The 27,336-nt window shown below is 48.2% G+C and overlaps 1 protein-coding gene across 14 annotated transcripts in view; it reads left to right on the top strand.

Moving 5' to 3' along the window:
• The window catches only part of SPIRE1 (spire type actin nucleation factor 1), a 156,361-nt gene that overhangs the window by 122,847 nt on the left and 6,178 nt on the right, over positions 1-27,336 (top strand). For 8 of the 14 annotated variants that reach the window (XM_072949328.1, XM_072949329.1, XM_072949331.1 and 5 more), the window contains 9 exons: positions 2,740-2,830; positions 6,093-6,235; positions 8,417-8,590; positions 12,300-12,437; positions 12,963-13,033; positions 13,551-13,578; positions 13,667-13,803; positions 15,339-15,426; positions 19,406-20,891. In XM_072949328.1, coding sequence (XP_072805429.1) covers positions 2,740-2,830; positions 6,093-6,235; positions 8,417-8,590; positions 12,300-12,437; positions 12,963-13,033; positions 13,551-13,578; positions 13,667-13,803; positions 15,339-15,426; positions 19,406-19,609 — 1,074 coding nt within the window. In that variant the 3' untranslated portion in view covers positions 19,610-20,891. Of the gene's footprint in view, positions 1-2,739; positions 2,831-6,092; positions 6,236-8,416; positions 8,591-12,299; positions 12,438-12,962; positions 13,034-13,550; positions 13,579-13,666; positions 13,804-15,338; positions 17,043-19,405; positions 21,178-27,336 lie in introns of those variants that run through there. The other 6 variants (XR_012063948.1, XR_012063947.1, XM_072949323.1 and 3 more) reach the window with 6 other exon arrangements.

Below are 27,336 nucleotides of genomic sequence, written 5' to 3'. Positions count from 1 at the left end.
GTGTGGTCTTCCATCATCATAATCTGCCATCTGTATTTAACCAGCCCCCCATTTTTGAACATTTAGGCTGTTCCCAGCTTTCTGTTACTCTAACAGTAGCGTTGTGAACATCCTTATGACACGTTTGTGCTTCGAATTATTCTTCAGAATATTTCTGGAAGAGTGTTGGCTAGGGGAGAGAATGTACACTTTTACAGATTTTGATACATGTTGCCAAGTTCCTCAAAGAAAGCTGTAGTGCCTACTTTTTATTGTGCTTACTGTGCTGAGCTCTAGGTGTTACAAGTTCATGTCTTCGCAAAGACCCTGGAAGCAGCTGTGCCCCTTTCATATAAAAGATAAGGAAACAGACGCACCGAAGGGCTTTATCTTTGAACTTTGACTGTTAAAGAGCTAGCAAAGCACACAGTCGGATTTGAACCCCAAGCCTAACCTCAAAGCCTGCGTGTCTCATAAACTTGCTAGTACTCCGACGAGCAGCAGTGGAGAGTGCCTGAGTTAAAATAGTTTACACTGGAGGGGGCCTTTGAAATCCTGTTCAGCATCATTACTTTTCGGTGAGAACACGAGCCCCTGGCAGAGAGAGAGACCTTAAAACCTCCCGGTAGCAGGGTCCCTGCGGAACGAGACCTCCCGACACCAGACATTTTTCCATCTTTTTTCCCTCTTCCTAGAACTTTAATTTCACTGCTTCTTGCTTACCTTCAGTAACCTCTGCTAGCCTATCCCAGGTAACAGTTTGAACATCGAGATAAGCTTTGATTGGAGCCATATGAAAGCTCTCGGTCAGAAGGCTGAGCAGATGAGCTGTGGCTGAGCCTCCACTGGGCTTCGTTTTGGGAAAAGGAGGCTTTCCTTCCTGTTACGTGAGTGAGGTGCCCAGGCTGTGTCTGAGGTGATGCTGGCAGCCCTCAGTGACGGTGCCGCCCTGGGAGCAAAGCCACGGGACTGCTGACGGCGACCTCTGTGCAGCCCGGACCTGGTTAAGAGTCACTGGTCAGGACAGAACTAGAAAAGGCCTAACTTAGTGAGTGTCAGAGATTAGTAACTGGGATCAGACAATACAAACAAGCATATTTCTACAGCCAGGCTGTGGAAACGGATGTTCCAGAGATGTCAGAGCCCCATCAAAGCCCCTCAGCCAGGAAGGCAATGTCTGGTCACTGGGAGGAGACGTGGCAGGCAAGGTCCCTTCGCTCCCTTCTGGGTGTCTCCGACTCCTCTGGGCCAGGAACTGAGCTTGAAAGTGGATACAGCTCCCTGAGGGGGGCATGCAGGGATGGGGGACCATCGACAGCTTCTGGGAGCAAGCCCCGGGAGGCCCTGAGCCGCATCCCTGCCCCACAGCGGCCCCATCCCCACGGCGGCGCTGCACACTGACCTGCGTCTGCCCTGCCTGCCCAGGACAGGTGCTTGGCTGTTCTCTGTGGGAGCAGCTCAGACCAGTAAGGAGGAGTGGAGTGCAAGGTGTGGGCAGGTCTCGGGCTTATGTGAAGTTCAGCTGTGAAAATGAGTGTGAGCGGGTGGGCTGAAGAACATGATGGGGGAGTGGTTTGCATCAGGGAAGCACCCGCTTCGTAATCACCGGCAAGTCCTGGGTGTGACTTCTTTTCCTGTTCCTACAAGACATGCTTGGCCTCTGTGTCCTTCTGACCTTCTGTAAGCAGAAGGGTGTCGTGCTAGCTCTCGCTGGCTTTTCTCGTGACTGTGTGGCCTGAAGCATGTCTGGGGTGAGGCTTTGTGTACACTGCGTGGTTGGTTCTCGTGGTGAGAACCAAGAGTGCGGGGACCTTCCCTGCCTGCACTGTGTGGTTCACATGGCCTTCCTTCTTCCCCTGTTCCTTGGCCAGATCCGTTGTCGTGAAGCTTGTTTGAAATTAATGCTTTCAGCAGTATGTTATAGTTGAGGCCAGTTTTTAGTGAATGGCTAGTTCCTGAAGTTGCCTTACCTAAGTATGTCAGAGAATTTTCACTAACAGTTTATCTCACATAGTCATAGATTAATATATTAACCTAATTTTTTTCTTCTATATTTAAAAATATTTAGCAGTGTTCTATAGATATCGTGGAAGTAAGTTGTCCTCTGTTTAGTGTGTGTCCCTATCATGTGTAAATAGTAAGTTTTTCATGAATAAATACTGTGCTTCATTTTGGTGTAACCTAAAGCAAATTAAGATCTCTTCTCACTGGTAATAGGAATTTACATTTTCTTTCGTACAAGACAGACATTTTTCTAGACTCATAACCCATTTCATGAAATGTTTATTCTCATCCATTCATTCAGCTAATACTTACTCATTTCTTGTAAGTCACGTGTTTGGTACTAGGCAGCAACAATAAGCAAGACACACTGCATGTACCTAGTTGTTTCCCAGTCTGTTACTTTCATACGTGTGTGAAATACTCCACTAACAATTTAATCACCGTTTACTGTGTGCCAGGTAATGTGTTAAGCATTCTAAATGTATTATCGGATCTATCCTTGTAACAACCCTGTGGAAATCATGAAACTAAGATGACAAACTTGCCCAGTGTCACGTCACTCTAATAAGGGACGAAGCCAGGACACAAACCCAGATGTGTCTGATTTTAGAAACCTTCTAGTTTGTCTCTAGCTTGGCTTGAACCTTTGACGTGACAGTTCAGTGCCTCGTGTTAAAATGCACGTCTGCCAGTAAGCGTGAGCAGGTAGCAGGAGAGCACTGGTGTCTGAGGACGCTCTGCCTGTGCCGTTCTCAGGAGGAAGCCCTGCCCCGGTCGGCCAGCAGCAGCGGCGCGTCTCCCCACTTCCCGGAGGGCCCATTCCTGGAGGCTGTGTCCATGAGAAAGGGTGAGTGTGCCAGGCACCTTACAACACACGTCTGACCTGAAGCAGGAACCCCAAAGCGCCTCCTGATGATTTGGGGTGACTCGTTAATCACAGAACTAGCCCTGGGATTTCACTAGTCAGGAGCAGAAATTTTCGGTTATTTTCCTACAGTGACCTCAGAAGGTGGGGCTAGACTGGTGACCGTGTCCCAAATTCTCAACTTATAATAAATCAGTCACCTTTGGATTTACAAGTAATAGTTGTAGGGAACATGTCAACTGTGTGTAGTTGTTAGATTAATTAGCTCCTTATCTGATTTAAGCTGGAAGCCCTAAATAATCAGATTTGTTATCAGCCCCCGCCCCCCACATATCCTCACCCACACATGTGTAGATAGTAGAAACACCTTTATAAGTCTTGAGACAATAGGTTCTGAACACAGAATCTAAAGGTAAGTGATTTCTTAAAATACTGTAAGTAATCTTTTCATTTATGAGATTATTACAAAGGATTAAAAATTGCATATTAAGGGGGAGGATCCTGGGAAGAAGGCAGAGTAGGAGCACCAGAAATTGGTCTTTGAACTTAGACAGTGCTGTCTAACTGTGCTGGCAGAGTCTATCTGATGGAACGATTTTTGCAACTCGTGAGTCTGTTGAATGTTTACAACTTTCAGGGGAGACTTGGATGCTAAATTGTGGTTCGTTTCAGTAGATTTCAGCTCTTAGCTCAGTGGCGGCTACATCACCCCGCCAGCCACACACCAGCGCTGTGGCTGTTCTTGGAACAGCCTGCATGCAGCCTGCAGGGGCCGGGCCGGGCCGGGCCAGGAGGAGCCTGTCCTCTGGGCCCTGAGGGCCGATGACCGCGCCTGGTTGCAGAGGCGCAGGCAGAGGCTGGCAGGCGTTGTTGTTGCACTGCCACCAGCCCCAGCCTCTCCTCTAGCTGAAGTGGTGCCTTTCCCCCAACCCCTTACCTTTTCACTTCTCCCCTTTTGGAGAGCAACAACACAAGAACATTCAAAAGATGGCTGCATCTACAGGCAAAGTTAGACAGGGACTCTGAGTGCCTGGGGGCGGCTCCTGAAAGACCCGAGGAGGTGCTGGGTTGCCCCTCAAGCTGATGTTCAGCACAGAAACGGCCTGCGACAGTTACAGAAGACAACGGAAGACGGCAAGCCCTGGGGGAGGGGGAGCGTAGGACTTCCAGAGTTAACGCAGCGTGAGATTCCAGTGTCCGGTGTTCAGCGCACAAGCATGAGGCATATAAAGCAATGGGAAAGCAGGGCCCACGCAGAAGGGAAAAGTAAGTAACCAGGACCCGTCCCAGAAAAGGCCTGATGATAGACACAGTAGACAGACATTAAAACAGCCGTTTTATTAAAGCATAGTATTTTACACCAACTACAGTTCAGTTTTAAAGAAAGAACTGCTTAGGAAGTAAGCACGAGAGTGAAGTCCTTGCTCACCGAAAACCGCAGAACGTCGCGGAAGGAAACAAAGGAGGCGGACAGATGGGAGCACATCTCATGTGCACGGATTGAGTGCCTCAGTGTTGAAATGTCAGCACTGCCCAAAGCGCTCTGCAGGTTTAGTGCAGTCCCTGTTCCAGTACCAGTGGCACTGTTTGCAGAAGTAGGAAGACCCATCCTAAATTCACACGGAATCTCAAGGGACTCTGAATATCCAAAGCAGTCTTGAAAAAGAACAGAGCTGGGGGACTCACACTCCCTGGTCTCAAACCTTACTACCAAGCTGCAGCCATCAGAGCAGCACGGTGCTGGCGGAGGACGGACACACAGGTCAGTGGAATAGAATGCAGAGCCCAGAGTAAACCCTCACGAAACAGACGGTTTCCCACAGGTGTGCCAGGGCTGTTCGGTGCAGAAGGAACGGTCTTCTCAGCAGTTGGCCCTGGGAAAGCTGGGTGCCTGCATGCGAAAGAGTGAAGGGAGACCCTCACCTTGCACTGTGTACCAGAACTGACTCAGAGTCAACCGAGGACCTGAGTAAGATCTACAGTAATAAAACTCCTAGAAGAAAACAGGACAAAAGCTTCACGACACTGGATTTGGCAGTGGTTTCTTGGATGTGACACCGGAGGCACAGATAACAGAAGAAAAACTGGACAAATTGAAGTTCCTGAAGAGTAAGAACTCAGTGCATACAAAGACACGGTCAGCAGAGAAGAAGAGCAACCCACAGAACAGGAGAAAACACTTGCAAATCACATCTGCTGAGGCGTTTATAACCACGACAGAGAGAGAAACTGTAGGAGCCGACCTTCGCTGTTACCTGTAATTGGTACCGGACCAAGCCCATTAAATTTATAGAGACAGTCAAGACACATGGTAGATTTCTGTACCTGTTCTTGATCATGGAAGTTGTGCCCTTTGTTTCCCCTCAGTGATCTCTAGCTAGGACAGTCCCGGTAGGAGGGTCACCTCTTACCTCTGTGCTTTCACTGTTCTCGCCCGCGGCACTGAAGCAGCCTGACCAAGCGCTGAGCAGAACTCTGACAGCACAGTTTACTCCCGATGTCCCCCTCATGCTTCAGAGTGTGAATCGTACCTGGACACTCTCCTTTAAACCCTGTTCCAGACTGTTACTAGGCAGAGGGGCACTGGTAGACTATTAAAACATCAAATCTGGAATTCGATTTTTGAAATTTAAATACAGCCTAATTTAAACCTAGGGATAAAATGTCTTGATCCACATCAAGAAGGAAGAGGTTTCCTATTTTATTTTAAAAAGGAGAATGTAAGCGGAGGGTGCACTTGAGAATTTGGGTGTGAGTCTGTAATTTTTACATGGTTTTAAAATAAAGCTCAAGATCTATTCCTTGAAATTTTTTTGTCCTTAAAATTGTTGAATACAAGGCTTTTGCTACCCCCTAATTTTTTTAATTTAAAAATTTTAAAATAAAGCCTGAGACTCTTCAACTGCAAAATTTTGTGGAAAATAGCATGTGACTTGTATGTACAAACCCGAGACCGTATTTATATTGTATTCTATGCATGAATTTGAATGAATATTAAAAACAGTTCTTTTCCTTTCGCCTTGCTATTTCTGCAGCAAGATTGTCTTACAAAGATTCTTCTATAACAGTCCTTACACTGTCCCTCTAAGGGCCTGGACCCCAATATACCTCTCCAACGAAACAAACACCTAATTTTTGAATGCAGTGTTTGTCACAGGTGACAAAGGGTTTTCTGTTAGCAATGTGAAATCTAAGGTTTTTGTTGTAGGAGTTGATTTCAGTTTGGTTAATTGCATTTCCTTAGCCCCTCCACAGTTCTTGCCCATGTCCTCCACGCCCCAGCCGGAGAGACGGCAGCCACCCCAGAGACGACACTCCATTGAAAAGGAGACGCCTACCAGTGTGAGGCAGTTCCTGCCTCCGTCCAGGCAGAGCTCCCGCTCGCTCGTAAGTAACGGACTCACGGACACTGCATGGTAGCTTGCCATCAGTTAGAGGGTCTTGAACCGTTAGCTTTCTTGAGAAGCTTCCAAGAGCTGCAGTGAACTTAAACAACCTTACTGATTTCTAATAGCCAAAGAAAACCAACCCTAACCGTAGCCCAAATGAAATCTGGCCGTCATTTGTTTGTTCAAGGTACTTTTCCCCCAGAGACTTATTAACAGTTAAAAGTATGGATCTTTATTAAAGGAAGGCTTTCTTCCTTTCAGAAACTAAGCGAAAAACTTAGCCAAGTCTGACGACACTAGACTCTTTAGTTGGAGCAGAAGTACAAAGGGGAGAACTTTGATCCGTGAAAATCCTTTGCTCATTGTTTCCAAGTGCATTTTATGATCCTGGAGCCAAAGCTTCTGTTTGGATGGGTTGACGGTTTTTGCTGTTTTCCAGAGACTTCCGGGTTCATGTGGTGGCTACTCATTCCTCAGACAGTGGGCTGTAGTGCCGAGACCCTTCCAGGAGGAAGGGCTGCATTTACCAGCCAGAGGAAGTCTGCAGAGATTCCTTTTGTCCCACTTGACTTCCAGTATGTTTGTAGGCGAGATGTAAGGCCTCCGTCAGTAACTCTGCCGGCAGCCAGCCCAGTGTCTAACGTTACTTCAGACACTCAGGAGTGAAATGCTGGACTGCGTGTGGCCGACTTGTTCAGGCTGCAGTGATGCAGCAGGGACTCGGTGGCGCAGTAACAGGGTCCTCCCTCCAGGCACAGGGAGGTGGCGTGGAGGGACGGGTTCGAGCTGAGCTCGCAGTGTTGAAGTGTGACCAGTCGTCTCTACCTCCAGATAATGCCACCAAAGGGCTCATGATTTTGTAGCAGTTCCTATCGGATTTCTCCAACCCCTAAGTAATCACCAAATCCTGATACATGTTGAATTACAGCTGAAAAACAGAACTCTCACCAGAGAGGTTCAAAACTTTGAAATCCAAAGGTTTTTGTTAGTGTGAGTAAGTTTATTTGTAGAATACAGTTATTGTCACAACTTAAAAAGATGTCAGAGGGAGCTTTTTTATGACTTTTTCCCACAGGTCCGGTGCTTAGGACATTGTTTTCTTCACACAGCTTCCCCTGACAGTCGGTTAGCGTTCAGCTGTGTGCCGGGCCTTGTGATCACGTGACATCGTTGTTGAGACTAGACTTAAATGAAATTTTAAAATTATCAGTGTGAAGAAACTGTCAGATCAACTGCAGGAGCTTTTGGCTTGTGAATAGAAGCGTTACCCAGGAAGGACCCCCCCCCACATCGGGCTCGCGTGGTGTCCTTCCTGGTGAGGGGAGCGCAGGGGGTGCTCGGTCAGGATGTGAGTTGTTTTTGTGGAGGAGGAGAGCGAGATAAAACCAGTGTGCATTCACTGAGCGGGTCTCAGTAGGGCCTGTGGTCAGTGCTGGGGGCTCCGGATCCACGCAGGACCAGGCCCCCTGCAGTGCCTCCAGGTGGAAGTCAGGACTTGTCTTGCCAGACTTCTCTTGGGGATCCATAAAGTCACTACTTTCCTGGTGGTGCCCTCTAGCTTGGTAAGTATTGTTTTTAAAAGTATGATCGTTTAAAATGTTATCTGTACTTTAGAAAACATGGAATCACTTTGTATTTATAACCCCGCCACTAAAAATGGCAGAAATGTCTTTGTAATTCCTCATTGCATTTTTATTGTATGTCCCTCCCTTTCCTTCAGATGTTGAAAGTGCAGTTTTTTTCAGCATTTGGTCAAATGGTTGAGGGTGCTCTCCATCGAGTGAGGACGGCTTGTCTTTAAGGACCTTCTGGGGCGGGGGCGGGGGCAGCTGCTTGGTGTACACCCCCTCGCTTTCTGCGGTTGCCTCACCCTGCGCCCCAGCGAGCCCCGTGTGGGAGACTCAGTGCTCACAGCACAGCCGAGTTACAGAAGTTGGGTCTTTGCTGTGTGAATGCTGAGTCTCTAGGCATGACTTCACGGTCTGATTCCTGATTGATACATGCGGTTGGATACAGACGGACACGCATGTGGAATCTACCGTTCATGTCCTCGTGGTGGTTTTGTTCTGTTTTGTTTTTCTTCCGTGCTCTGTGATCACTGTTGGCAGGTCACTCACGTTGAGCATCATTTTCTCCTTTCTTTTCCCCGCCGTCGTCTTCTCCCTTCTGTGTTGTTCAGGTTCCTGGGGTGACCAGAGCGTGGCCAAGGACGCCTTTCCGACCACTTTTCTCTGCCATACAAACAGCTTCTCTGCTCAGCTCTCATCCTTTGGAGGCAGCCGTGTTGGGGGTAGCAGGGGCTGTGTATTATCTGTGTGAGAGAGCTTTTACCAGCAGGTGGAGATCCGCAAAGGTTGGCCTCTTTCTGCTGGTTCTGGAATCATTTTCCTCTCTCTCTCTTTGGCAGTGATACCTCAGCCGCTGCACTCTGCAAAGATTAACAGCTTAAATGGACACTTGCTTCTGACTGTTGATTCCAATCTTTGGTAGGATGTGTGGGTCACACGTGATCCCGATTGACAGGGCAGTAGCTGAAAGGACAACAAACTCAGAATGCAGCATCGGATTAGAGCGGCCTGATGGAACAGCGGAAGGGGTGCCGTCCCCCGTCAGGGTCAGGGCGTGTCCCCCCAACGCCAGGCCTCCCCACCCTCAGGAGAGCGCGTGCCCGCACACCCAGCTGCCAGGCCTGCGGCCACAGGGGACCCGCTCTCCTCCGGCAGCTTTAAAGCTGTGTTGTGATGGTCAGGATGCTACGTGGTTTTTGTGAAAACCCACTCTGCTTCTCTGTAGAGAGAAATCTGAAGTTGTCTTTTTATTGATGTGGTTATTTACAATACTTTAAAATTCTCATTTAGCATTTTTTTTTTGAGATTTTCGTACAGAATATATCTTTTAAAGAAAGCCTCAGTGGAATAAAAAACCCCCGAACTGTACTGAGGCCCCCCTGCCCCGGGGCACGCGCTGCCGCCCCCCAGACCCTCCCAGCACGTGAGCCGGCAGCTGCTTCCCTGGTTCCTCTCTATTGCTGTCCTGGTGTGGAAAAGAGGCTCCGAATGTAAATGAGGCACAACACATTCCATTCTGTTTGCTGTGAAATGCAGGATGAATCTTTATTCTTTTCTCATTTCAGGTCTGGCCACGTGAGCACGTGGTCAGGCACTGGGGTGGCACTTTAACTCCTGCCCCTCCTCCTGCTGTTTCTGAAAATCTGCCAGCATTTTAAATTTAGTTGTCCCCCGTTTGTATATTAAGTCTACATATGACTTAAGACAAAGAATTCACTTTGAGTTTTAAAGTTCAACTTGAAAAAAGAAAATTGTAATTAAATTTAATATTTGCATTTTTATTTGAATCTGCCTTCCTTTTCTTTATTAAAAACTCATGAAAACCAGAAGTTGTTTGGATAATTTTCAGATATCTGCTGTTGATTAATGAAGTTTTTGCTCATTGAGAACTCTGTATAAAATGTGGCTGTTTCCCCTTCTGTGGCTCAGTAACCAGATTGTACATCATGCTCAGGTCTGTGCTGCCTGACTCTGATTCCTTTTGAATGGCAGATATAACCAGAATGTTAACCAAAACTCGGTGATGTTAGTGACACACATAAAAGCAAGCTCTGAAGGCACATCTGCTCCTGTAGCGTATGGTAACCTTTGTTAACACTCTCTAAAATTTAGCTCCCTTTCCTGAACTTGGGAGTCACGTGGACGCACAGAGCAGCCAGAGAGTCAGAGCTGGGCTGCCTGGCCCCTGGAGTCCATGCCCAGCTGAGACGGGGGTGCGCCGGCCCAGTAACGGGGGGGCGGACCCTGCGTGCGCTCGCGTTTGGAGCGTCAGCATCTCAGCAGGACCTGCTGAGGTTTGGTTTGGCTTTGGGGATGCCGAATTAATGTTTTTTGTCAATTGAAAAAATAATGAAAACTATTGTAGTAACTACTTACTACTTTTTTTCATGTTGCATTAAAGCTTTGTTGTCCTTGAGAAAACACCAGAATTAAACATTAGCATTTGACCTGATGGAACATACTTTGTGAAACGGTAATCTGCTTCAGATTTGAAAAAAGAACAAGAGCACAAACAAAAAAAATCCACAGTGTCTTATAACATCCAGTGAAGCCCTGATTTGTGCACGGTTCAAAGCTCTAGGTTGGAAGTGTGCTTTGACTGGGCCCTTTTGTGACGTGCGACCAGGCGAGGGGCTGCAGGCTGCCGGGTTTGTGCTGTGTGCTGGTGCCCCGCCATGGGAGGAAGGGTTCCCGCGGGCTGAAATGCCCACCCGCGCAGGCCTAGGGAGGTGGTCGTGAGCCGTCTCCCTGTGGGCACAGCAGCACCTCTCAGGTGGTGCCCATCTGGTTCCTTGCTGGATCCATACGTAGCCTGTCCCAGCTCAGCCGCTTGTCACACGGTGAGCCATCAGAAGATGCAGCACAGTCCCGCTCGTCACTAGTGGATAAAAATGAGCACAGGGACCCTGCTCGTGGAGCATGTTAGAGGCTGAGAGCAGTCGTTCAGACGTGCACAGCCGACGATGCTGTCGTGCACAGTCAAGTCCAGGGGCGAGCCTCGTTCCCAGTGGACGCCATGCTTCTCTCAGGGTTGAGCCAAGCACAGTAAGTGCTGGACACGTCAGCTTCATCCTATTGTCTTTGAAAGCTCTTCCCATTGAAAGAAAAAACGTTGTGATGGTGGTTCTGTCAAGTGTTTCAGACATCCTGGAGCACACATTATACTCTTCCCGAGCATACTGTCCCCCACCCTCCAAATTATAAGCTTTTCGTCTTAAAAATTCAATTGCAGGACCTTTTCCAAAACATTTTTAGTAAATTTAACATTCCCTAATTCAGCTTGAAGAGAGATGGATTTAAATTGATCATTAGGAAGAAGCAGTAGTTCTGCAGACTACTTTTTTTAGTAAATGCTAATGTTTGTCAAGTTTGCAAGCCAGATTTGTTTTTGTTTTTCTCTGATTGAAAGACAGAACTGAATGTTAAAACTATAAACTGACAGCATTCATAGTCCTGTGCTCTGTCGTTTGGCTTGTGTGACCCCAGAATGCCTGGGAGCAGCGCTGTTGTGTGTGTGGGAGTGAACTGCAGTGTGTGCACCGAGAACACTGGGTTCGTGTCACTCCACCACAGTGGCCCTTGTGACGCCTGGCAGGGTGCAAGCGCCCAGGCCAGTTCTGTCTTTCTGTCGGACACGCCACCAATCAATGCAGGGCCGGGGCGGGGGGCAAGCAGTGGGAGGCTGTTTACTCAGTGGGTCAGTTACACCCGCATCTTCCTCGGCTGTCGTTGGGGAGCCGTTAACCTAGGACAGCCAACCTGAATTTCCCTGTCAAAGTCTCCTGAGCGTCTCCACGTCGCTCCAGTGCTGGCTGTGCGTTCCGCAGCTGCGTTAAGAGGAGTAACAGTCCTGGAGAGTGTGGGCCGGCCTGTAGAGGTTCCCTCCGGCTGCAGACTGCACCAGTAAATACTTCCACGTTCCGGTTCCACTCACACCATCAGGATTTTTCAGGGTGTGCCGATGTAACTTACCACTAAGTAACGCTTCTCAGATCAGTTACTAACCACCTTCTTCGGGCTGCTCTGGGCACCACAGGTCAGTTTTACAAACAGCACCAATATTGTAGATTCGCTGTTTATTATTGGCAGATACATACAACACAGAGATAACGTCTGTGTAGTCGTAGGAGAAACCTGACATAAATCTGGTTTGGAGCAGCAAAATTTTTTCCCACGATTTTGGTGCAGAGACACACGGTTCCCACTTACTGACCTAGAGGTACCTGAGGCAAAATGTCTGAGCAAACGTGAGGAACTTCTACTGATCAGAGATTTCAGTCAGCTCCAGGTTTCACGTGGTCCCCGAAGTTCCCTGTTGTCTGTCGCTGTCTTGGTGAAGTGAGGGGCGATGTGGTCCCCAGAGTGCGCCAGCCCTGCTCGTGGTGGTGGGAACCCTCTTCTCTTCTCTGAAGCTACTAACAGGTGACAGATCTGACGGGAGGTGTCCCCGTGCCGAGGGGGAGTTTCTCGCTCATGTGGAGTCTTGAATTTCAGGAGGAGTTCTGCTACCCGGTGGAGTGCCTGGCGCTCACGGTGGAGGAGGTGATGCACATTCGTCAAGTCCTGGTGAAGGCAGAGCTGGAAAAGTACCAGCAGTACAGGGACATCTACACCGCTCTGAAGAAAGGAAAGGTAGCGTGTCGGCCGTGGGGCCGTGGCCAGTGCAGGCGTGCCCCCTGCGGGCGCTGTCTGCTGGTCGGCGGGGCTGGGCTCTGAGGGGCTCTAGAGGGTGAGAGGCTTACTCTCCGGCAGGCAGGCCCACAAAAGCGAGTATTTTTATTTCTCCCCTGGACAGTGAAAACTAGAAGGCTTAAGCCACCATCATAAATAACGGTATGCCTTCAGGAAGTGTCTTGTTTGCCCTTAGTTGTTACACTGTTAAAGGATTTGTAAAGAAAATGTATTTTGAGAAACAGGAGATTTTTTCAGAACTGCCTTCTGATTGCTTCCATGATGGTGAGACTCGGGTGACTCTACCTGTAAAAGTAGAATTATAACCAAAACCAGAGCCCAATTGTAATTATCACAGAGCCAGACTTAAGAGAAGGGTCTGTAAGTCCTCTCCCTTTGTCTGCTGAACTTCCCCACGTACAACTTGCAGGTCAGGGACTCAGCTGTTGGCCTTGCTTTTCTCTCCTTTTAAACCTGTGTTTTTAGCTCTGCTTTTGTTGCCGAACCAGGAGGTTCTCCTTCTTCACCTGGTCTCACACCTGCCAGTTCTGCAAGAGGTAAGGCCTCCTGTGACGGTGACGGTGGTGCTGCCATCGTGCTGCTGTTCTCACGGGGACGGTGTTGGGAACGGGCCAGTCTGTCACCCTGCTGTGCTGTGTTTGTGTGCTAGAGACACTGATTTTTTTCACAAGTGGCGTAAACAGTTGTTTAATACTGAGCCTGGAAAGTGTTTTTCTGTGTGTATTTCTTCTATGTATCCAAGGTAGCTCTACTAATTATATGTCACGTTTGAACAGAAAGCAATAGATGTGACTGTTACGTGATCCCAGGATAGACAAGTAAGAGAAGTCCAGACATATGTCAGCTCTGCCTCCAGGGGACACGGTGTCAGAGCTAGGCTTGGCAGGCTGGCTGTCTTCTCGGCAGTCCACGTCGTGCAGGCCGTTACACCCGGATAGAAGGCCCAGAGCATTCGGGCCACTACTGTAGAATTCCCGACCGCGCAGCCCCGGCTTCTCTAGCTCTGCAGTCGCGTCTGTGTCGTGCTGGTAACACTTGTGATTTTGTGTGCAGGCCCGTGTGCTCGCAGTGCTGCAAAAAGGTAAGCAGGCCCCCACACTCCCCCTTGTGTCGAATTCAGAGACTCGGCCTCCAGCCGCGCTGCTCATTCTGTTTTATTTGGGTAACAGATGCGGCTGCCCTCCAAGCCATACTCCACCCTTCCCATCTTTTCACTGGGACCTTCAGCCTTGCGAAGAGGGGAAAGTTGTGTGAGGCCAGAGAAGCCCCCTGCTGGCCACCATCGGCCACTTCAGAGCATTGCCAGGTGGGCAGGGCCTGGGTCTCCTGAACATCCTTTGTGGATGAGGACTGTGGTGATGTGGTGGGGTTTTGGCTGGAAGGGGTTTGGGTGGGGTGGGTGGGTTGGCTCCTTGGTTTTAACGTAGCTTTGACTTGCACACAGATCTCCAAACTTGCCAGAGGTAGCGTGCTAAGGAATAATGGCTAGGTCCTTGAAAGATACTTAATGTCATAGTTAGACTTTTTTTCTACTTTGGAAATAATTACTTCAATGTATCCTTTAAAAGTCATCTTTAAAACTGACCTTGTTTCCAGTGGAGTTGAAAACTTTAACGTTAACAGTCTGATCTTTCTTTCCTTCTTTAGTTCAAAAAGAGAATCTGTTTAATCCTGTGTGTGTAGTAGTCTGCAGACGCTGCCGCTTACTTTACTACCGCAGAGGCGGAAATAAAGCTGTGTGCCAGGAGCTGGCAATTTAAATAAAGCAGGTGCCTGAGTATCAATCACTTTGCGTTCAGTGCAGAGTCAGGCTAGTGTTGGTCCTTCAGGAAGACAGGGAGGGGTCAGGCCAGCTCAAGCCACACGCTGGCAGGGCCGAGAGGGCTGGGGTTTTATGCACTGGCCCCCCTCTCCCCGTTCTGGGAGGGACACTGGCCTTGGTGCCAAATGCCGGACAGTGGCCACTGCTGCGTGTCAAGGCCCGTGGGCAGTGAGGCAGGGAAGCCGTGAGCCCAACAAGAAACTCATGCCCCTGGGCCCAGACTCCGCTGGGACGTTGCTGCCCCAGCAGGACCTGACCGCGGCTGTGTCCCTGGGCTCAGGGCCCGCAGGTCTGACGTTCTCTGCTGTACTTACTCTGAACGTACGTTCCTGTTTGGTTTCATTAAAATAGGAAATGGATAGATGATTCCTAGTTATTTCCAAAAGTTACCAAAACACTTGCTGTGATGTTGGTCTAGTTAACTCCAGCTCTGGGGAATCCAAATAGCCAGCCACCCAGATACAGAGAATCATTGTGAAGGGGTGGCTTTGATAAATGCAAAAATGACAAGAAAGCTGATCCAAAGATAATTTTTCCAGGTGTGTCATAGGATCAGGATAAACTTACTTCAGGTTCCTGTAGTCTGACCTGCCATCTACAGCTGTGTTCAGTAGCCATGACACAGCGTCGTGGAGGAAGAATGCGAAGGTCTGCCTGCATCATCAGCAGGCTGCTGGCAGCACGCACTTAACTTCATTTCAGCCATTAGCGTTCAGGATCTCTATGTGCATAGTAATCAGGTGAATGAGTATCTGATTTCCAAAAATTCTAGATGGGTGCTAAGTTTTTAGTAGTAGTATTTCTTAATAAAACATGTTTCTTGGTTTTTTTAAACTATTTTAAACATTGTTGCCAATTAGAGCTTCCTCTTTAGAGGAGCATAACATGACTAAATCACTGGCTCATTCCATAATGATTTGGCAACAAGTTTACTTTTTCTGCACGTATTTTCTTAGTATTACGGTAGAACTGTAAGTGACAATACTAGATGTTTGAAATGTTTGGTTTCTTTTTTCCAGATTGTCCTCAAAATCCAAGTCTGTAGACAAATCAGATGAAGAACTACAGTTTCCCAAAGAGCTCACGGAGGACTGGAGCGCTATGGAGGTGTGTGTGGACTGCAGAAAGTTCATTTCAGAGATCATCAGCTCCAGCCGGCACAGCCTGGTGTTGGCCAACAAAAGAGCCCGATTGAAAAGGAAAACCCAGTCTTTCTATCTGTCCTCAGCAGGCGCCTCAGAGTACTGCCCGTCCGAGAGAACCATCAGTGAGATCTGAGCCGCGCGCCGTTCGGTGGCTGTGTGTTCAGAGGCGAGGTGCGCGCGGGAGGACGCTGAGCTGGCTGTCTCTGCTTGCCGTGGTCTTAGTTAGTGGGCTTGAGTTTGCCTAGGTCAGGTCTTTGCTGCATGACACCGTTCCGCAGACTGAACACTGTGTTCATACTGAGGACACGCGGCAGGCCAGCCGTTTGCTCGTCTGTGCTGGGGGAGGACAGTAGTTTGAAACTTGCTTTTGCGTGCGTGTTGGTTTGGAGGTCGAAACTTTTTCCTTTGTTCAGTTCTTTACTGTTCCTCAGATAATTTTCTGACTGAGGCAGAAAGCTTCTTGTGTGAGATACCAGTCTAACACAGGCGTCGATGTCAGCACAGCTCTGAGCAGTAAGTCACAGTGGCATTTCCACCCTACAGTGTTCCCACCTCGTGTACAGTGATCTGGGCCCCGGAGGCTGGGCCCAGCGGCTGCTGTTCACAGTGCAAAACCTGCAAGGGTTTGCGCATGCCCTCAAACTGATGTTAAATTATTATTGCTCCGAGATAAAGACTGGGGGGGGACCTTAACGCCTGCACGCCAGTACAGACACCTGACCGAGCTGCCCCCCCGGTGGGTGACCACCACCTCCGCACAGCCGTGTTTGCCCCAGTGCAGCCGAGCAGTGTCTCCCGAGGTGTTTTTGTTGCTTACCTTGAATGTATTATGGTTACTAGTAGTTTTATAATGGAGGACGAAGAATTAAAGTTTTGTGGAGTTTTGGGGTAAAGGGAGGCTAGAAGTTTGTCCAGAAGCTGAGTTTTTCGGCTGACTGTGGAAAAGGCTGCCCACTGCGGGGAGTGAGCCAGAGTTCCCATGTTTCCAAGCACGGTTTTCATAACTTTATAGTCTCGCTATCACAACTAACTTAAGCCACAATTTGGTACCTAAGGTCTCAAGCTGGAATTTATTTATTTTTATAAATGAATTTTAAAAGAAAAACTATTGTCTAGTTCTTTTAAAATTACAAGAAAATTAACCTGCATGTGATAGGCTTTTTGGATGCTTTTTGCACACGTTTCCCTTGAAAGCAACTCGAATGAGTGGGATGGGCTTTGCTGCGGGTAGTTTGGAGGGCAGCGTCGTCACCTGCAACTTCCCAGTTCCCTTGGCCCGTTGCGTGGGCGGTCTTGTATCACTTCATGTGCTTGGCAGTGAGCAGCCAGTCCAGCTGCCACTCGTGCTGGGACGGCCAGCTAATGCCCGCGCACGGCGGTGTCCTAAATCCCCGGGCACATCTATAGCCGCAGGACGGCGGCCCCTCTTCATGCCACACCGAGACATAGTGACATTTCTGCAGTAAATTCACAGTAATACCTCAAAACTGCTCCGGTAGTGGTTGTAGTGATTGAGATTTATAAATCAGTAACTGGCTTAAAATTACTTATACTGATAAAATAAACTTTACCAACTGACTGAAGTACTCCACGTTAACAGTTTGTATTCGCACATGGAAGTGGGCCGCAGGGAGCCCTTACCGATTATGGAGATGTTTGCATTGTTTTCAAGACTCTTCTTTGAGAGCTTTAAACATTACATTGAGTGAATCTCATTTATAAAATTTTGAGAGGGACGATTTGAACCCTAGGCCCCAGGTGGTTTGGCAGGAGCCACACGCTTCGAAGGCCCCGGCTGAGCCTCTGAACCAGCTGCCAGGAGGGGAGCGGGGGAAAGGAGCTGGTGTGTGCACACGTGCACAGACCTGGCCCCAGAAAGCGGGCTTTTTAAAATAATGACTAGCTTACAGTTGTTGTTAAAACACACGCAACTGAACTCCTGAATGAGAATTCTGTCCACATTCACGAGGCAAATAGTCTTCGCCACCCCTTCCTCGGGTCTGTGATGTAGGGTAGCCAGTTGGGTGTCAGGAGCACCTCTCACCAGAGCCCTGGAAGGTGAATCCTTTCGGCAGCGCTGACGGGTTTGCCAAGTGCACTGGGGAGTTTGGGTGGTAGGTCTCCTTGGGACGGTCTGCAGAAAATGGAGGAGAAAAGGGCACAGAACACAGCTGCTCTTGTGGACAGCAGGTCAGCATCACTTTCCGCTGCCAAAACAAATCCCTGCTCTGGGCCCTCCCTTCTCGGTGGCATGTCCCCAGCCCCGCAGCCAGATGAGGCACTTCCCAGAGGGTTGTCGATGGCAGCTTGTGGAGCGTGCTTACAGTCCTCAGCCTCGTGCGGTGATACCTTCGCAGCGTTCCTTTGTCCTGGTGTCCGCATGTACTTCTGGTCTGACAGCAACAAAAATGTCGTTGGCTGGCTGGTCTCGGTGGGAGCCCGGCGCACCCTGAAGTCCCTCCTGCGCGCACTCTGCCCTCCCACCCTCACTCCCTCTCAGCCTGTACCTCACGGACTCACCCTGCCGGGAGATCCCCGTTTCCTTTCTCACAGCTTAACTTTCTATCAGTGTCAGAACAGATGAGAATGTTTGTAAATACTGTAATATATTTATTAATACTTGAAAGGCATTCATTCAGTGGACAGTGAGAATTAACTCTCCCAAGGCAAGTAAAGTTTAAATCAAGTAACTGATGTTTACATCAACTTAGCAGTTTTATTAGATTTCAAGTCTTAATTAAGCCTTTGAAATTAAACCAGAAAGTTGTTACGCAGGAGTTTTTAAATGATCTTACGTTTCATGAAATCCCATAAACTTACATGCTCATACCATGTGATTTGCACCATGAACTCATACCATGAAGTTTTTAAGGCTTTCATTTTTCTAACTGTGTTAATAAATGTAGGACTGGAGTTCAGGTGTCACAGAGGAAGCCTGACAAGTTTCAGTGGTGTTGCTATTTGTTGAAGCAAAGTAGCAGACAGCTTTGCACAGGAGAACTGTTGAGGGCCTGTTTGTGGGGAATGTGTGTACTCTGACCTGGTTTCCTGTGTGTACGAAAGGCAAGGTGTTGCTGGCCTTCAGCATGACGTAACCGTACTAGACCTTCTCCATTAGAGTCTTTTATTTTAAAATCGAGGGGAAAATAAATGACTTTCCATCATGCCTTCTGTGTGGAGTTCCTGCTGTAAAATGATGCTGCCTTTTGGTGACTAGCCTTAGAAACCACCTGGATAGGGAAGACAAGGTACATTTATGTAACATCTGCAGTTTTTGGTCCGTTTGGGAAGTGGAGTCAGCAGGGACCACACTGGGAGCACAGACAAAAGTGAAGCCACCACCGTAATTGCTGTCACCACGCGGCCTGCCTCACCTCACCTCAGCCGGGTGGGAGCCAACATCTGTGAACAGTGTGTAAGTTTCTCGTGGAAGAAGTCACATCTGTGGAGACAGATTACATGTAGAAAGATAAAGCTTTTATTCCTTTTTTTCTGAATAGAATTCCTCAAAGGATATATTCCTAAAATGTCCCACGAAAGAAAACTTCTTGTTACAGCTCTCAAAGCCTTGAGAAAAAATGAGGACGAGCAAGCCCAGCATGAGTTTAGGAAAGTTCTTACATTTTTACGTTGACTAAATGGAGAGCATCTTTGGCCCTTCACAGTTCTTACACATTACGTGATACTGAGTTTGTTATGAATTCATTAACACAACCCACTTCCTTATTTGCTAAATATATTCTAGGATGATCTTCTGCTGAAGTTTCTCTGTGAGCGTGTGTTACGAGAGATCAGCTCATAATCCAAACGTTCACCAACTTTCTGTGTCCAGGTCAGAGCCTTGCCCCACCTCCTGGATTCCAGGCTTGGAAGCTGGATACCAGGAAGGGGAGAGCTCTGGGTAGCCCTGACTTAACCGTGTCTGTCTTTTTCTTTGCCAGCTCCTGTTGAGGAAAAGCTGTCCTAGCACGCGTCGTCAGAGTCTAGCGTTTCACAGGGAAAACTTGCAGGAAAGGGCTCCGTTGCACACACGACGTGTTTCACGGCTCCATTCTCTCTGCAGAGTGCGTGTGTGCATGCACACGCGCGCACGCAGACTCACTGGAGTGCTCCTCCCCGCGTGGCAGCCTAACACCCATGTCTAGAGACAGCTCCCTTTGCCCATCCAAAAAAATGTAAGAGCTCAGAACCTGCTTAATGTAAAACGCTGCTTGCACTGATTGAATGCTCAGGTGCAGTTACTGGCGGACTGAATTCCCAGTGCTGTTCTGGCTTGTCTGTTAAAGTGTGTGATGTATTTAGATTCGACTTTACTGTGCCAAGCCTCCTGCAGCTTTGTTTCTGCTCTTGGACTTTGATGCTGGTGGCAAAACCTGGGCCACTTCCAGATTACTGAAGGCTTCAGGCCTGACAGGACACAGTTCTTTAACAGTGGGCTCTAGAAAACTGGGCCATTGAGAAGTTCACTTATGTCCTTGGGACTTAAAAACTGAGGGGTGGCCTGGATGTTGGACACAACCCTGGGGGCCTGCCACTGGCTCCTCTACTAGGACTGCTGTCAGAGCAACTGGATGGCAGTTTCTCCCATTTTAGAGCAAGGGTGCTGGACGAGGTGGTCCCAAGGTCACCTGTAATCAGGAGAGAGGGACAGCACACTGGATCCAGCCACCAGGCCTGCAGACACTCAGCAATGACCGAGGGAGAGCCTGAGCCGGCTGCAGTGAGAGATGGAGGAAACACCTTTGCGCGTCGAGCCAGCCCTTCGACTGAGGAGAAGTGTGAAATGACTGGTGAGTCACTATTAGACAGTATCTCTGCTGATGACAAACCCAATTATGTATATTACATGAATGCAAGAAACAGTGCGAAACATGCTGCATTTATTTGAGACCTGGGGAGGCAAAGGCAAGTTCAGTTTTACTAATTGCTGTGGAAACTGAGTCCATCTCCCAAAATTTAAAAGAAAACACAAAGAGCAAAAACCAAACCAACCCCTTTGCACCAGCCATTTAGTGTTACTGGCGGTTCACCTCTCAGCCCTGTGCCTCGGTGCGTCTGCCCCACGGTGTGCCGTGTGCTCCTCTGGGAGGTGTGAAGAGCAGCAAGGAGCTGGCAGCGACTTCACATAACAGACTGTTTTAATTGCATTAAATGGAAGCAGAAGTACAGACAACACTGCCTTCAGCTCAATCAGAGAAGTAATTACACCGTCCTGGGGGTCCCATATATACACCTCCCCTGTGTAGTAACGGGGCCCCTGGCTAAGGAGCTTGTCTCTTTCCCCCTCTGTCCTGGAGACCCCATCCCTCTGAGCCCCTCCCCACCAAGTCTGATCTCTCCTGTTGGCTCTCGGAGCTCAAAGTGACCCAAGGAGACATGCAGTCCACCTTCCGGCCAACGGCAGGCTCTCAGCCCTGGCTCAACATCTCCGGAGCAGGCAGCTCCTTACTCTCTGCCAAGTTCCATCACTGAGCAGAGCCAGCAGTTGGGAAGTTCAGCCCTCGTTCAATCCCCTCCCATCGCTTAACTCCCTGGTTCTGCCTCGTGTGGCTCCACAGAATGAACCTCCCCTTCCGAGTGGCCGCTGTAAACAGTCCGCCATTCCTGAGTCTGCAGAACTGCTGCTCCTCCTCCACTGCACTTACGTCGTCAACCTGTCCGAGCTCTTCACTGCCCAGATGTGGAAAACTGCCTGCTACGCAGCTGGTGCTCAGTAGGTACTTGTGGGGCGAATTAATGAATGAGTAGGTTCAGTATGGAAATAAGTGAGGAATACACAGATGGAACCATCACTATGCCTTCAAAACAAACTGACGTGGTGCGTGGTCTGTGCTCTTTAACACGTAAGTGCCACCATGTACAGCCCTGTGCTGTTCCTCCAAGTCAGCAAGTCACTGCAGCCCTAACGCGGCAGTTAAAGCAGCCCACGCAAACCCTGCCGCCGCTCTTGTGAACGGCCATCTCCAGGTGGCATCCAGAGCCCCGGGGTGGAGCCGCCGCGCACAGCTCTGCCTCCCTGGCCCCACTTTGCCCACCTACAGGCTGGCGGGCAGGGGTCAGAGGCCTGGAGGCCTGCGGCAAGCTGCTGCGTAAATGCACAGCGCGCCTCTCGCAGCCGGGAGTTTGTGCTCTTTACGTTGCACCACTTGCCCCTCTTATAGTAGGATACTTGACTCTCACTAGTCACCATAATGTTTTGATAAAAACTTACGTGCCAACTGGGCTGAAATTTAAAATATTAAACTGTTTAAATTTGTTGTATTGAAACAGTTTGGCCAAGAAAAGAGTAAGGGGAGAGGTAAAGGTAAGCTACGTGTATGAGTTATTTTGTGCTGTGTTACTGCCAGTACATGCAAGTATTTTGCTGGTTTTCAGTAGCTAACAGTGGCTGCCAGTTACTGCGCACGTCCGCAGACCACAGCGGGGTTCGTTCCCCTGACGCACAGTAATCAGTCTGCTGACCGCCGGTTGTGGTGAAGGAAAGCCCAGCATTTACTGCAAGGCGCCCAGCCTGGGGCCAGGCAAGGAGAACGGGCAGCTCACGATCAAAAGCCTGTGGCTTTCGGGCACGGGGTTTTAACAGCAGGGGTGGGGAAGGGGCTGCAGGGGCTGATCAGCTAGTGGACCTCCTTCTGCTGATGGTGTGGTGAGGTCAGCGGGAGTCAGCGTCATCCACCTTCTGGCTCCAGACACTCGGGGGTCAGCGTGCAGCCAGCGTCTCCGCCCGGCTGGGGTTTCAGCACCTGCAAAACAACTTGGGGATGTGGCTCGGGGTGCATGCGCTCCGTAGCCCTGAAGTGGAACCAGGGCCCTGATTTTGTTACATGGCTAAACTATTATTACTTATTTTCCTCTGTGTTTGCATTTTTTCTTTCTCTGATTAATTTGCTCATTGGAACTTGGGTAAAAAGCCTAGGAGGCTAACACTTTTCTACAAACCAGAGCCGAGGAGCACGGGGGCTCCATTCCCAGGAAAGCCCCGCAGGGTCCTGCTTGGTTTAAGTCCCCTTTTCTTCAACAGTCCTCAGTCCTGAGGGGAGTGGGGGTGAAGGCTGCTCTGACTGCTTCCCACTGGATGGGGGCAAAGCCAGAGTTTCAGGATCAGAGGAGAGAAGGTCATTGAGTTTCTTATTTTTCAGTGAACTATATGGTTGATTCATGTTTCAGGTGTACAGCAAAGTGATTCATATATATATATATATATATGTTATATAAGCTGTGTTAGCTGTTTGTATATTTTGGAAATCAATTCTGTGTTGGCAGCACCATTTGCAAATATTTTCGTTTTGTTTATGGATTCCTTTGCTGTGCAAAAGCTTAAGGTTAATTAGGTGCCATTTGTTCATTTTTCTTTTATTTCCATTACTGAAGGAGATGGACCCCCCCCCAGATATACTGCAGTTAATGTAAGAGTGTTCTGCTTATGTTTTCCTCTAGGAGTTTCTTTTTTAATTATTGGAGTGTAGTTGATTTACAATGTTGTATTAGTTTCTGGGGTACAGCATAGTGGTTCAGTGATACGTGTATCTCTCCAATTTTGTCTGTATGTCCTTTCATATCCTTTTTGACTACAGGTTACTACAAGCTGTTGAGTATAGTTCTCGTGCTCTACAATAGGTCCTGGTTTATTCTGTGTATAGTAGTTTCCGTCTGCTAATCCAGACTCCTTATTTGTCCCTCTTCCCCGTCCCTTTTGGGGGACTGTTTTCTGTGTTTGCGAGTCTGTCTGTTTTGTAAGTTCATCTGTCTCAGTCCCAGACCCCACTGCATCACGCTGTTTTAGGTCTTCTGCCCATTCTTTTTAATTGGGTTGTTTGTTGTGTGGTTCGTCCCGCCCCTCCCTTCAGGAGAGTGTGTTCCCAGTGGGGCTTTTTATGGCAGCCCCAGGCTCACTGCACACACGCCAGGTTCTGCCCGTACCCGAGGCTGTCCCACGCAGGCAGCCGCAGTCCCCTCCCTGGGCCTGTCCTCTGAACCCGAGCTTCAGCAGCCGGTCTCGGCGCACGCCCGCAAGCTCCCGTCTGGGGCTGGGGCCGCGCAGACCCTTGACGGCTTCTCTCTGCTCTGCCTCCCCTTGTGTCCAGCTGATCTCCCCACGGGTGAAGGGGCTGCCCAGGGTGGGGGCGCTTTTATTCCTTCACTGCTGCCCCCGGGCACAGCTCCCATCCCGGTGGTGGTGGTTTCTTCCTATCCAAGTATGAGGAGACGTCTTGTAGCTCCGCTTGTGTAAGGTCTTCTGCCGTTGTTCAGTAGTCATTCTGCGAGAATGAGTCCACGTGTAGAGAACTAGTCCACAGACGTACATTTTTGATGTTATTCGTGGGAGGGGTGAGCACTGCACCCTCCTGTTCCACCACTTGAGCCCCCTCCTCCCCTGGGAGGTTCATGGTGTCTGGGCTCACACTTCGGTCTCTAATCCCTTCTCAGTTATGTTTGTGTGCGGCGTCAGAGAGTGTTCTAATTTCGTCCTTTCACAGGTGGCTGCCCAGTCTTCCCAGGTCCACTGGTTGAAGAGACTCTTTTCTCTCTTGTGTATTTTCGCCTCCTTTGTCATAGATGAATCGACTGTAAGTGCCTGGGTTTATTTCCGGACTGTCTGTTTGTTGATCTGTGTGTCTGTTGTGCCAGCCCCAGACTGCTGTGATTGCTGTAGCTTTGTGGTGTGGTCTGAGGTCGGGGAACGTGATGCCTCCAGCTCCCTTCTTCTTCCTCTAGATTGTTTTGGGTATTTGAAAATTTGTTTCTGTACAAATTTGAAAAGCTTCTGTTCTGCTTCTGTGAAAAAGGCCTTTGGTATTTTGATAGGGGTTGCACTGAATCTGAAATTGCCTCTGTAGTATGTTGGTCCTTTTTTAAAAAAAAAACAGTATTGATTCTTCCAATCTAAGAACATGGTGAGTCTTTCCATCTGTTCGTGTCTCCTCTGACTTCTTTCATCCGTGTATTACAGGTTTTGGAGTGCAGGGCTTTTTGCTTCCTTAGGTAGGTTGATTCCTAGGTGTCTTATTCTTCTTGATGCGATGGTAAAGGGGACTGTTAACCTTATCTCTCTTTTGATATTTAATTGTTAGTGTATAGAAATGCAACAGATTTCTGTGTATTAATTTTGTATCCTGCACCTTTACTGAATTCATTGATTTCAGAGCTCTAGTGGTTGCCTGGTGATGTCTTTAGGGGCTTCTCTGTATCGTGTCATGTCCTTTGCTAGCAGTTTTACTGATTCTTTTACAGTTCGGATTCCTTTTATTTTTCTCCTCTGATTGATTTAACATAGTTTGGGAAGTGGTCAGAGTGGGTATTCTTGTTCGGGATCTTAGAGGAAGTGCTTTTAGCTTTTCACCACGGAGGAGGATGTTAGCTGTGGGTTTGTCATGAAAGGCCTTTATTAGGTAAAGTTATAGTCCCTCTATGCCCACCTTCTGAAGAGTTTTTATCATAAATGAATATTGAATTTTATCAAAAGCCTTTTCTGGTTCTATTGAGATGATCATGTGGTTTTTATTCTTCAGTTTGTTAATGCGATGTATCACATTGATTAGCAGATACTGAGAAGTCCTTGCGTCCCTGGGAAAAATCCCACTTGACCTTTTAGTGTGCTGTTGGAGTCAGTTTGCTAGTATTTTTGTTCAGGATTTTTGCACCTGTGCTCGTGATACTGGCCTGTGATGTTCTGTTTTTGTGATACCTTTGTCTGGTTTTGGTATCGGGGTGACGGTGGCCTCGCAGAGTGAGGCTGGAAGTGCTCCTTCCTCCGCAGTTTTTTGGAATGGCTTCAGGAGGACAGGTGTTAACTCTTCTCTGCACGTTTGGTAGAGTCGACCTGTGAAGCCCCCTGGACCTGGACTTCAGCTTCTTTGGTGAGTGTGGTCAAAGGCTTATCAGTTTTGTTTATTTGCTCAAAGAACCAGCTTTTAGTTCCACTGACCTTTTCCTTCATTTGTTTTTGCCTTGATCTGTGTGTCTTCCCTTCTTCCCTTTCTGGGTTTTGTCCTCTGTCCTGGCTCCTTTAGCTGTGAGGCTGGGCTCTGGCAACTTGAGGTTGTCCATGTCTCCTGTCTTGTTGTGTCCCAGGGGTTTGGATCGTCCTGTTCTCATTTTCACTGCCCCCAGGCACGGTTACGTCTCCTCTTGGACATCTTCAGCGGTCCACCGGCTGCTCAGCAGCGTGTTGTCCAGTCTCCGTGTCTTTTTGTTTCTTCCAGTTTTCTTCTCGTAGCTGATTTTCAGTTTCTCGGAGTTGTGGTCAGAAAAGATGCTCGGCGTGACTTCACTTATGCTAAATGTACCGATGTTTGCTGCGTGGCCCCACATGCGATCTGCCTTGGACAGTGTTCTGTGTGCACTTGAAAAGAATGTGTATTCTGCTGCTTTCAGGTAGAATGTGCAGTAAATACCAATCAAAGCCATTTGGCCTAATGTGTTATTTAAGGCCTGTGTTTCCTTATTTTTTAAACTTTTTTTTTTATTGAGTTATAGTCAGTTTACAATGTTGTGTCAAATTCCAGTGTAGAGCACAGTTTTTCAGTTATACATGAACATATTTATATTCATTGTCGCATTCTTTTTCGCTAGGAGCTGCCACAAGATCTTGTATATATTTCCCTGTGCTACACAGTATAATCTTGTTTATCTATTCTGCACACGCCTGTCAGTATCTACAAATTTTGAACTCCCTGTCTATCCCCCCCACCATGTTTCCTTACTGATTTTCTGTCTGGATGATCTGTGCACTGCTGTAAGTGGGGTGTTAAGGTCCCCACTGTTACCGTTACGGCCAGTTTCTCCCTTTACGTCCGTAACGTGTGCCTTGTGTGTTGAGGTGCTGCCGTGTTGGGAGAGCTGCTTCTTGGGCTGATCCCTTGATCACTGTGTAGTGTCCTTCTTTGTCTCCTGTAACAGTCTCTATTATAAAGCCTGTTTCGTCTGACTGTTGCTACCCTGGCCTTCTGATTTCCATTCTCATGGAATACCTTTTTGCAACCCCCCTCGTTCAGTCTGCATGTCTCTAGATTGGAAGTGAGTCTCCTATGGGTCTTTTTTTTTTTCAGTGTCCCTTCAGCCAATGTGTTTTCTGGTTGGAGCATTTAGTCGGTTCACACTTAAGGTAATTGCTGGTATGTGTTAGTGCCGTTTTGTCGACTGTTCTAGATTTGCATTTGTGGGTTTTCGTTCTCTGCTCCTGTGACCTGATGGCTGTCACCAGTGCTATGTCTGGATTCCTTTTTCTGTCTTTGTGTTTATCTATTACTGATCTTTGCTTTGTGGTTACCATGTGTTTTTTTGTATGGCAGTCTCTCTGTGTATGATTGATTTAAGTTGCTAATCTCTTAATTTCAAATGCATGCTGGACGCCCTGCATTTGTACTCTTCTCAGTTTCTTTTTTAGCTGAAGCACAGCTGGCTTACACTGCTGTAGTCAGTTTCTAGTGCACAGTGTCATGTCTCGGTCATACACATACATACGTGTATTCCTTTTCATTATAAGCTACTACAAGATGTTGAATATAGTTCTCTGTGCTCTACAGTGGAAACTTGCTGTCTATTTTCTATACAGCACTTAGTATCTGCAAATCCCAAACTCCCAATTTATCCCTTACCAACCCCTTCCCTCCCTGGTAGCCGTAAGTTTGTTTGCTGTGTCTGTGAGTCTGTTTCTGTTTTGCAAATAAGCTCATTTTTAGATTCCACATGAGTGGTATCATGTGGTGTTTTTCTTTCTCTGTCTGGCTTACTTATGAGAACGACAGTCTCCAGGTCCATCCACGTTGCTGCATCACATCTGTTTTTGATGCCAGGTTTTACATCGAATTGTTTTGTGTCCCTTACCTGCTTCCCGTGGACACGGACGATGCTAGCACTCGTGTCTTTTTTA

Source organism: Vicugna pacos, chromosome 24, assembly GCF_048564905.1.
Source record: "Vicugna pacos chromosome 24, VicPac4, whole genome shotgun sequence".
NCBI lineage: Eukaryota > Metazoa > Chordata > Mammalia > Artiodactyla > Camelidae > Vicugna > Vicugna pacos.
This window is presented reverse-complemented; position numbering and strand designations above follow the sequence as displayed.